The 11,608-nt window shown below is 44.1% G+C and overlaps 2 protein-coding genes across 2 annotated transcripts; one reads left to right on the top strand and one right to left on the bottom strand.

The window, feature by feature from the left end:
* The first annotated feature begins 5,333 nt into the window (after positions 1–5,333).
* Positions 5,334–5,918, top strand: LOC148578761 (uncharacterized). The gene is made up of 2 exons (XM_088501254.1): positions 5,334–5,384; positions 5,454–5,918. Exons 1-2 carry the CDS (start codon positions 5,334–5,336, stop codon positions 5,916–5,918), a joined length of 516 nt encoding a protein of 171 aa, XP_088357380.1.
* A 1,433-nt stretch (positions 5,919–7,351) lies between these two features.
* LOC148578760 (uncharacterized) lies at positions 7,352–11,347 on the bottom strand. Its single transcript, XM_088503185.1, has one exon. It carries the CDS (start codon positions 11,345–11,347, stop codon positions 7,352–7,354), a length of 3,996 nt encoding a protein of 1,331 aa, XP_088359311.1.
* Between the last annotated feature and the right edge of the window lie 261 nt (positions 11,348–11,608).

Below are 11,608 nucleotides of genomic sequence, written 5' to 3'. Positions count from 1 at the left end.
GAGTTTATTACGATCGACTTTTATAACCTCTTTACACCGACTTGTACCTCGTCGTTTTATCCTGATGACCATCTAGGTCGGTTCATGGGATTTTCACGCTTTGTCGAGCTTAAGTCGGCGTGTTTCGTAGAAAGAAAGAAAAACGAGAAGGAATTTATAAGAGATAAAAGATCTTTATTTATTTGCGAAGGTACTTTTACTGCTACTAAGGGTTTTTCACTATCTATGATCCCTTAGTCTCTACTGTGATGCCTCGTTAAAACCCCCCTTCAAAAAAAACCCTTTCCTTTTGGGAAAAAATCATGAAGTTGGGAAAAGAGTACATCAGGGAGTAGAATTCGCTTTTAACTATAGTACCTTTTCATGTTACAAGCATGCCACGACCTTGGTAACTTGGTGCCGTTTAAGTCGGTCACCTTATAATAACCTTTTCCTAAGATCTCAGTAATCTTGTAGGGTCCTATCCTTTTTGTTGTCAGCTTTCATTCGCCCGAACTCAGTAGCCTGATATTTTTTCTTATCAAGATGAGGTCTTTTGTGGCGAATCTCGTAGCCATCCTTTGTCTCAAGAGCTCTTTTCTTATTTGAGTTTGCTCTCAGATTTTTGGAAGGGGGTCACGTTCTTATTTCGTGCTCTAGCATCATTGTTGAATGTTGTCTTTGGCTAATAATTTTGGACTTGGCTCTCATAATAAGCCAGTGCCCCTACTAGAGGTCGAGCTTCATAAAGTCGGACTCGAGTATTCAGTCATGCCATTCTTGAATCTTACTATTTGTTGCTATGTGACTTTTACAAGTTATTTTGGACTCTCTTTTTGGGAGGTCGGATAACTTGTTTTATACTTGTTGTGTCAACTTAGTAAGGTCGGATACTTATCTCTTGGCTTGAGGAGGCATTCTTATAAATCGCCATCCTTTCTCAATTTGTTTTAAACAAATTGTTGTGAGGTCGGGTTTACATCCTCTTCGTGTTGATGTTTGATTATGATCACGCTGTCCTTAAGTTATTTGTGCAATTCGTTTTAGGTTTGCCCCTTGCCAGCTTGATTTAGTACAAGTGGCTTAATGAGGTCGGACCACGATTTGCATTGATAACTTCTTACACCACTTTGGATCTCGTCACTTCAAGTCAGAAAAAGTGTGCATTAGGGAGTAAGGTGCGCTTTTCTAGCTGTAGTATCCCTTTTGTTGTAGACATGGCACAATCTAGGTAGATTATTTTCGAGTAAGTCGAGTATGTTGTAGTAGTTCTTTTTCAAGTCTTAAGTGACTTTGTTGGATCTTTTCATTTTGGTGTTGGCTTCTCTTCGTCCGATTTTGGTCCGATGTCATTTTGGATCAAGACGAGGTTGTCAGTTGAGAAATTTCTTCGTATGACCTTCTCATGGCCATTTATGCTTGGGATCTGGTTCTCAAAGTTGTATCTCAAGAAAGAAGTCGGACTTTTCTTTGTAAGCTCTAAGCCTTTCTGACCTTGTTGTAAAGTCTGACCTTTAAAAGAGGTCGGACTTTTCTTTGTGAGCTCTAAAAGAGGTCGGATTTTCCTTTATAAATTCAGAGATTTTGACCTCATTGTAGTCTGACCTCTAAAGGAGGTCGGATTTTCTTCGTAAGCTCTTAAAGGAAGTCAGATTTTTATTTGTAGACTTGAATCCCCAGAAGAGGTCAGATTTTCTTCATAAGCTTGGATCCTTAGAAGAGGTCGGATTTTTCTTTTTAAGCTTGGAAAGAGGTCGGACTTTCTTTCTAAGTTTGGAGGTTTTCGACCTCATTGTAGACTCTGATCTTTAAAAGAAGTCGGAATTTCTTTCTGGTAATCTTCGAGATTTTCGACCTTATTGTAGAGTTGATCATGAAAGAGGTCGAATTTTTTCACAAACCCCAAAAAGAGGTCGGATTTTTCCCTTGTCGGCTCTGAAGAGGTCGGATTCTTCTGAGCAAATGAGGTTTTAGACCTCATTTGTAGAGTCTAACCTTTAAAGAGGTCGGACTTTTACTTCATGAGCTCTCTAAAAGAGGTCGGATTTTCTTTGTGAGCTCCGAGCTTATCTGACCTTGTTGTAAAGTCTGACCTTTAAAAGAGGTCGGACTTTTCTTCATGAGCTCTCTAAAAGAGGTCGGATTTTCTTTGTGAGCTCCCAGCTCATCCGACCTTGTTATAAAGTCTGACCTTTAAAAGAGGTCGGACTTTACTTCATGAGCTCTCTAAAAGATGTCGAATTTTCTTTGTGAGCTCCGAGCTTATCCGACCTTTGAAGAAAAGTCTGACCATCATCCCCTCTAATGAAGACTAGGCCTTTGTCGCCCTGACTTTCTTTTTTCTTTGGATCAGATTCCAGTTTTCTTCCTGGAAGACATCCATCTTTATTGGTGTGCAAACAACATCAAATTCTACCACAGGAATATTTCTTTCCATATTCATTGGCAGTGATGTAATTTGTGAGCAACCAACGAAAGATGTACCATGAGAATTTTTTGTGTTATTCACTGCTCTGTTGTAATTGACATATGAATTCACTGAAGAAAAAACTGGATTCATCACTCCATTGTCGGATTGGGTTGCATTCAAATTGGCTGATGCTATGTATTTGGAACATGCAACTGCTCCATTCCATGAGTGGGTATCATGGATTTTTCCGAGATTGTAAGTTGGCACAGATGTCATTGTCCATCCTATTTCACGAAGAGGTTGGGATTAGTCACGTTCCCTTTTCCACTTTTTTTTTTTTCACGTAACTTCTTTTGCCAATTGAATTTTCTGAATTGAAAATTCTTTTATTCAATTGGCTTTCAAATTCATTTGTCTTGGTTTGCTTTCTACAATGGCCTTGGGACGGTGCTTTCTTCTCTTTTGTTTAATCTAATTTAACTGTAGAAGTAGAATCATCATCCCTATTTGATATTCTGGTATCCATAGAAACTGTATTCCAGCTTCTTTTTAACATGCTTGCATCTTATTCATGTTGAGTGGTTGTCTGACTATGTTGTTAATCATCCGCCATTATCAAGAGTTGAGCTCCAGGTCCCCGGCAACGGCGCCAATGTTTCGGGGCTTACCTAGAACTGAACGGTGGTTGGGCTTGTTTGTGAGGCCCAAGCACAGGAGGAGTGTGGTCTCCGACTTGGTTTACGTTTGGGAGCCGCCTCCGAGTTGTGTGTTCCAAGAGATGGGGGGTGGTACCTGCAAAGACACTCCGATGCCTAAGTCAGCACGGGGTTAAGCAGGTTTAGAATGTATTGGAACTTAGAGATACCTGAGGGGTGTCAAGGTATTTATATTGGTGATCCAATAACCACCGTTGGAGTAGTGCCACCTTTTTAGGTGGATAACCGTCCCTTTATTTAAGGATTGTTGGTGTTCCGTTTGGGTGATCCGAGGAGTAAGCTGGGCCTTGGGAGCTTGTTAGGTCTGGACGAGCTTACACGTCCGCTAGGGTCAGCGTGGCAAGGGTCCTCGGATGTCTCTGAAACACGGCGGTGGGAGTACCTGCAAAAGCACTCCGATGCTTAAGTCAGAATGTGTATTTATCAAAGAAGAAAGTGTATTAAGTAAGGGAAGAGAATACTGTGCCCTCCAGGGATTGTGGTTTCTGTTTTATAAGTGAGGTGTGAGTTAGTTGGGATACAAATGACCGGGATTGTTTGTTAGTATCTTTTTAGTTCCGAGGAATCGTCACGTGCTTTTTCTTAGCGTATCCTGTTGTGGTGGGTTTCGGTTGGAGGATAAAGCTGACTCAGCCAGGAGTGATCGATGCCGAGATCTTAGGTCGGTTACAGTACTGGGAGGGTGCACACGTCATAGCCCCCAAGCTCGGCTGGTGTTGTGTTCAGAAACGTCGGCCGAGCTTTGATCGTCCATGTCTTCATTTGCGCGCGATAATCGTTTTGGTGGGCTTGGTTTTTGGTTTGTATGTTTAGTGATTCGTGTCACTTTTATTGCGCGTTGATGTCGTTTTAGTTCCCCATGTTTCGTAGTGGGTATGGATTTAAGTTACCCACTAAAATAGTGGGCTTTGCAATAATCACTTCTTTCGGAACTTACGCCTTCGCCGTTTCTTCTTCTTCTCACTTTATCTTGCTATGTCTTCGAAAGGTTAGTGTTTTCTTTCTTTGTCTTTTATTGTTACTGTTTCTGGGCATTCATGGGGGAGAAATTGAAAGAGAAACTAAAGGCTGTGGAGGTCAGGGAAGATGATCCTTACCACTGGGTTAGTGAGGACGTTAGGACCCGGTCGTCTTCTTTTACTAGTGTTGACTCCCTTGCTGAGTTGAAAGGGTTGGACTTCGTGAGGAAGGGTTCCGGGGTTACTGTTGAGTTCCTTCCATGTTCTAGCGATGATAGGGTTTTTGAGAGAAGAGGGGATTTGTTATATTTTTACATGTACACTCCCTGCATGCTTGAGCTTGGCGTGCATTTTCCGTTTTCGCCCTTCGAATGCGATGTCCTTACCCAACTGAACTGCGCTCCCTCGCAGTTACACCCTAACTCCTGGGCGTTCCTTCGCGCCTTCCAGATTTTGATGGATTACCTGTCTTTTCCCTGTTCCCTGCCATTGTTCTTCTCGCTCTTTCAGGCGAAAGGTACTCGAAAAGGTTTGTGGGTTTGCTTTAGCAGTTTCCCTGGTCGTTCCATATTCCTTCTTTATAAGTCTTCTTTTAAAAATTTCAAGTCCCTTTTTGTCAAAGTCCGGTCCATTGAGTCCGAATACCCGTTTTACTTGGACGATGAGCTTTGTGAAAGATTTCCTCTTTATTGGTGTTCTGAGCCTAGTCAGATTCTTGAGGCCTCTGAGCGGAGTGAAGAGGAGGAATTTGTGTTGGATTTTTTGGTTGAGAGCGTTGCTGCTGGGGAGTGTATGTCTATTTCCGATATATTGCGTTTGTATGACTCGGGTGATGTTGAGGGTTTGAAAACATATATAGGTAAGGTTTTGTTTAATTCTCGTCCGTACTACTATTTTTCTGTTTTGTTTACCGTTTTTGTTGGCTATGTTGTAGGAGGACGAGTTCCCTTGCTGGATCCCTTAAAGTTGCAAACCTTTTTAAATAAGAAAAAGGACAAGGTTGTCGGTCCGGCCGAGCATAAGGATGGTGGCGAATAATCCTTTTCCTCTGTTGGTCGTCCGGCCTCTTCGTTCAAGAGGAAGAGGGACGATGTTTCTCTGGAGGTTATCTCTGAGGCTGACCAGGAAGTCCGTGGTGAGGGGGACCCTGTATTTGACCGTCAGAAGAAACTTCATGGCTTCATTGCGGGGTCTAGCTCTCATTCTCTGTGGAGCGAACAGTTTAACTTTGCCGATCTTTCTGATCGGGCCTCTCAATACCCTGGGGACATGCTTATGACGCGGCGTGCTGGAATGGAAGCGCTTGGTAAATTTGTTCAGGTATGTTTTGTTTGTGTTTCTTATTCTTTCAATCTTTTGTATTGTTCTCATATTACGGATGCTGGGTAGGTGGTTGCTTCTCGCTTACTCTGCGTTGGTCGGACTGTTGAGTGTGTTGGTGCTGATCAGCAAGAAGCTGTGAACAAGGTCTCTTCCATGGAGAAGTCATATACAGCTCGGATTGCTGGTTTGGAGAAGGTTGTAAAGGAAAAGGAAGATGTTGCTGTCAGTGCTGTGGCTAGAGCGAAAGAAGCTGAGGATGAGGTGGTTCGTTTAAGAGATCAAATCCGCTTGTTGCAAGCTGAAGTTATGGAGCACGACGTGGCCAAAGGTCGGCTTACTTCCCGCGTGCATGAGCTAGAGGAGGCTGGGATGGAGATGTTCTCTTATGGTTTTGATCGTGCTGTGAGTCAGATTGCCCTGTTAGCTCCTAATTTTGATTGTGATAAGCTCGATATTACAAAGATAGTTGTAGGTGGAAAGTTAGTTGTAGATGGTACTGTGGAGGAGCACGACGAGAATGCTCCTTCTTAGTTTGTTTGTATTTATGGCTTTTGTTTTGACTGTCTGAGCTCTAGACTGTTAGTTTTTTGGACTTTGTATGGCATTTGGCCGACGTTAGGCCGGTTTGACTATTAGGTGGTGGTATTTGGCCGATGTTTCAGGCCAGTTTGATAATATAATATATTTATAGTAAGTGTTTTTGCTTTGTTATATTTTGTCATTGTCAGGCTTTATTTGAAAAGAATCTAACGCTTTTATTTGGATTCGGGGGACGTCCGGCCTCATTAAAACCCTTCCTTAGGCAAAACCCTTTCGTTGGGAAAAAAGCTCTAAGGGGGAAAAAAGAGTACCTTCATTCGCATTTTGTACAAACTATGACATATACATTTTGAGTGATGAGATGTTCCAGTTTCCTGGAATGGCATTGCCTTGTAATGTTTGGAGTTGATATGCCCCCTTGCCGAGCACTTGGGTAACACGGAAGGGGCCTTCCCAATTTGCGGCGAGCTTGCCATGAGCTGGAGGTCTTCTGGCTTCCTCTGTTCGCCTGAGCACAAGGTCGCCTTTGTTGAATATTCTCGGAATCACCTTCCTGTTGTATTTTCTTTCTATTATTTTCTTCTGGGCCCTTTGTTTGATAGCGGCGATTTCCCTGTCCTCTTCGGCTAAGTCAAGCTCGGCGCTCCTGGCCCTTAGGTTTTGTTGTTCATCGTACAACTCGGTTCTTAACGTCGGTAATCCGACCTCAATGGGGATCAGGGCTTCTGAGCCATAGACTAACTTGAAGGGTGTTTCGCCTGTAGTGTTATGTATTGTGGTGTTGTAACTCCACAGTACTTCAGGAATGAGCTCGGCCCATTCTCCCTTTGCGTTGTCGAGTTTCTTCTTTATTGCCTGCAACACAACTCGGTTAGCAGCTTCGGCTTGCCCATTAGTTTGTGGGTGTTCTACCGAGCTAAAACGATGTTGAATATTGAAATTTTTTAGAAATAACCCGAGCTTATTGTCTGTAAATTGTCTACCATTGTCTGATATTATTTCTTTTGGTATCCCAAAGCGGCATATTATATTTCTCCAAATAAAAGATCGTACCTTTTCAGCTGTTATCTTTGCTAAGGGTTGCGCTTCTATCCATTTTGAGAAGTAGTCTATAGATACCAAAAGAAATTTTACCTGTCCTGGTGCTGTTGGGAAGGGGCCGAGGATGTCAAGTCCCCATCTGTAGAAAGGCCAGCTTACCTCCATGCTGTGCAGTACTTTGGCTGGCTTGGTTGAGATCGCCTCGTGTTTCTGGCATTTGTCACATGTTTTGACTTTTGCTATGCAATCTCTCTTCATGGTCGGCCAATAATATCCTGTTCGGATTATTTTTGCAGCGAGAGCTCGTCCTCCTATGTGGTTCCCACATACTCCTTCATGGACTTCATTCATTACCTCTCTGGCCTGGTCTTGGTCTAGGCATCTTAGTAATGGTTGTGAGAAACCTCGTCTGTATAGCTCTCCTGATATTCTCGTGTAGAAGCTTGCCTTACGTTTGAACTGTTGAGGATGGAGCTCGTCTCTGGGTAATGCACCTGTACATATGTATTCAAGGAAAGGTTTCCTCCAATCGTGGAGGTGGTTAATGTTTTCAATACATAATAATTCAATGCTCGGTTTTGTGAGTGTGTGCTGCGATAATGTTGATGTTTGTGTGTCCGCCCTGGTGGCGGCGAGTTTAGATAGTATGTCTGCCCTGACATTTTGTTCTCTATGCACATGTAATATGGTGAACGAACTGAATTTGAAATTAGATCCTTTGCTATGAGCCAGTATTGTTCTAGCAAGGGATCTTTTACCTGGAATTCTCCTCGGATTTGTTGGACCACCAGGAGGGAATCGCAATGTGCCGTTAAGTTCGTCGCTTTGTGGCTTAGGGCGAGCTTTAGTCCCGCTATGAGGGCTTCATACTCGGCCTGATTGTTGCTTGCCGAGAAGTGAAATTGGAGGGCTTGCTCGGCTACCACCTTATTTCCCTCCTTTAAGATTATGCCAGCCCCACTCCCTTCTCGACTTGACGCCCCATCCACGTGCAATTCCCATGTTTCAATGTGATCGTATGGGGTCATCTCCGTGATGAAGTCGGTGAGAACTTGTGCCTTGAGGGCCGATCTAGTCTGAAACTGAATGTCGAACTCTGAGAGTTCAATTGACCATTTGGTCAACTGTCCTGCCAGTTCTGGTTTTGTTAATATTTGTCTCAGTGGGTGATTCGTTCTTACTACTATTGTGTGGCTTTGGAAGTAGTGTCTAAGTCTCCTTGCTGTTGTTATCAGTGCAAGGGCGAGTTGTTCTATCTTCGGATATCGTTGCTCGGTTGGTTGCATGACTCTGCTGACAAAGTATACTGGCTGTTGCGTTTTTCCTGTTTCGAGAACAAGGGCCGAGCTTATAGCATAACTTGAAACAGATAAGTATAAATATAAAGGTTTACCGATTTCTGGTCTTTGTAGCACGGGTGGTGTTGATAAGATCGTTTTGAGCTCGGAAAATGCTTTCTCGCCTTCCTCTGTCCAATGAAATTTTTTGTTCTTCGATATTGTTTGGAAGAGGTAATATGCTCGGCTTGATGCAGCGGGTAGGAATCGGGATAGCGCAGCTATCCTTCCTGCAAGTTGTTGTACCTCTTTTATCGTTTTAGGGCTTTCCATGTTGAGTATTGCTAAACATTTTTCAGGGTTCGCCTCGATTCCTCGCGATGTGAGCATGAATCCGAGAAACTTTCCTCCCTTTACACCGAAGGCACACTTCTCTGGGTTCAATCTCATATTGTAAATTCGGAGTTGTCCAAATATTTTCCTGAGGTCTTCACAGTGTGATTTTTCTTTCTTGGTTTTCGCGACCATATCGTCCACATATATCTCCATGTTGCGTCCTATTTGGTGATGGAAGACCTTGTCCATCAAGCGTTGATAGGTCGCACCTGCATTCTTTAAGCCAAATGGCATTACACGATAACAAAAGTTTCCATGTTCGGTTATGAATGCTGTCTTGCTTTGATCTTCAGGATGCATGAGTATTTGATTATACCCCGAGTATGCATCCATGAAGCTTAAGCTTTCGAAACCTGAAGCGTTGTCTACAAGCTTATCAATGCATGGTAAAGGGTAGGCATCTTTAGGACATGCTTTGTTTAAATCTGTAAAATCGACGCACATGCGCCATTTACCTGAGTTTTTTCTTACCATTACCACATTCGAGAGCCATGTGGTGAAGCGGATTTCTCTGATGAAGTCGTCTTGTAAGAGTTTACTGGTCTCTTCCAGGGCTGCCTTTGATTTCTCTGTTCCTAGGTTTCTTTTCTTCTGAGCTATGGGTCGGCTCGAAAGATTGGTGGCGAGTTTGTGACAGATGATGTCCGGACTTATGCCCGGCATATCTGCTGGGGTCCAGGCGAATAAGTCTGCGTTGGCTCTTAGTAGCTTTACGAGATCCGACCTTTCTTGTCCTTGTAGTGCTTGACCGATGTATGTTACTTGCTCTGGTTTGGATGTCAGTTGAATTTTCTGGAGTTCGTCAGTTGGTTGTGGTCTCTCCTGTGTGTCTCCCCTGGGGTCGAGTTTGGCTAGGGAAAGGACTTCCTCTCTGGTTTGTACCGCTTTGATCTCGTGTTGTCTTTCTCTGTTATCCGACCTTTTTAGGCAAGAGTTATAACACTGCCGAGCTTGTTGGCGGTCTGAGTGAATCGTTGCTATTCTTCCGTCCTGTGCCTGAAACTTAACACATAGGTGGAAAGTTGATATTACTGCTCTGAACATGTTCAGAGCGGGTCTCCCGAGGATAATGTTATAAGGACTATTGCAATCGACAATCAGGTATTGTATATCAAGTGTTCGGGATGATGCGTTTTCACCTATTGTCGTTTTAAGCCATATATAACCTTTTATTGGTACCCTTTCTCCGGAGAATCCTACCAGTTCTCCGGAGGAGGGTTGTATGAGTTTTTCAGATAAGTTCATCTTTAAAAAGGTAGAATAAAAGAGTACGTCTGCGCTGCTACCTGGGTCCAAAAGGACCTTTCTTACCAGTAGGTCGCCTGTCTGGATAGAAATTACGACCGGGTCGTCCAGGTGTGGGGCGGCCGAGCACATATCCGCTTTATTGAAGGTGATTTCTAAATCTGGTGCGTCGCTCTTGTTTGGAGGTGAGGTTCCTTCTATGGCTAGCATGGCTCGGTAACTCCATTTCCTGGCCGATGTTGTTTCGCCGCCTCTAGCGAATCCTCCGGAGATGCAGTTTATGACTGCCTTGGGTAGGTTATTGCTCGGCCATTTTTCCTTGTTTACTGAGGTCGGTTGCCTTTCCTCCTTGCCTTGGTCGTCTTCCTTATGCTTCCTCCCTTCAATGTACTTATCTAATAGGCCTTGCCGTGCAAGCCTTTCCAAAAGGTCTTTGGCTATTATGCATTCGTCGGTGGTGTGTCCGTATTTTTGGTGGAAAGCGCAATGTTTGCTTTTGTCTACGAACCTCTGGTCTTGGTAACTGCCTGCCCTTACTGGGGGTTTTATAATCTTGGCATTGAGTATTTCCTTGATTATCTTTTCCCTTCTTGTGTTGAATCTGGTGTAATTGTCAAATTTCGGAGTGAGCTTAAATGTTTTGCCGACCTCCTTGTTGGGGGTCGATCTCATTGATCGTTCCTCCTCCCTTATGGGTTTCCTTTCCATTTTGTTGGCCTCGCGTAGTTCTTCGATTTCCATTTGTCCGGCTGCCCTTTCCCTGAACTCCTCCAGTGTCTTCGGTTTGGTGATGGCGATCGTTTCTCTGAATTTGCCAGGTCGGAGGCCGGCCTTAAGTGCATGGAGGTGGACAGCCGGATCTAGGTCGGGTATTTCCATGGTCGCCTCTGCAAACCTGGTCAGGTAACCCTTTAGGCTTTCCTGTGGACCTTGGCGGATCGTGCCGAGGTAATCCGATCCATGGACGTATATTCTCGCTGCGGCGAAGTAATCAATGAAAGACTTCGCCAGCTCTTCAAAAGAAGAGATTGAACCTGCAGGTAGTTTCGAAAACCAAAGCAAAGCTGCTCCGTCAAGATACGTCGGGAAGGCTCTGCAAAGTACAGGTTCATTGTTAGGACCGTTAAAAAACATCATAGATTGAAATTTCTTAATGTGAGCCCGGGGGTCACCAATCCCCTTATACGGCTCAAGTGAGGAGGGGAGTGTGAAATGTTTTGGCATTTGAAAATTTGTGATTTCTTCGGAAAAAGGGTTGTCCGAGGTTAGTCTCTCTTTTGGTGGGTCAGCGATCAGCAGGTCAGATGTGCCCTGGGAAGATCTTTTGGAATTTCCCTCGCCTATCTGGTTGGCGTTATTTCGTGCTGATAGTTCGGCTAGTCTTTTGACTTCTGCTTGAAGTTCCGCCATTTGGGCCATGAGCTCAGCCTGTGTGAATTGAGGGACTCCGTTGTCAGCCATGACTGGGGCTCGCGCTATCCTGCAAAGAGAAACTCAAGAGGTAGAAATATAACAGGAAATCGTGGGGTTAGTGTTATCGGCCCCACGGTGGGCGCCAAATGTTCCGTTTGGGTGATCCGAGGAGTAAGCTGGGCCTTGGGAGCTTGTTAGGTCTGGACGAGCTTACACGTCCGCTAGGGTCAGCGTGGCAAGGGTCCTCGGATGTCTCTGAAACACGGCGGTGGGAGTACCTGCAAAAGCACTCCGATGCTTAAGTTAGAA

Source organism: Arachis ipaensis, chromosome B1 (genome assembly GCF_059453495.1).
Source record: "Arachis ipaensis isolate K30076 ecotype BB chromosome B1, ASM5945349v1, whole genome shotgun sequence".
Taxonomy (NCBI): Eukaryota; Viridiplantae; Streptophyta; class Magnoliopsida; order Fabales; family Fabaceae; genus Arachis; species Arachis ipaensis.
The sequence above is the reverse complement of the archived record's forward strand: the minus strand, read 5'-3'. Positions and strand labels throughout refer to the sequence as shown.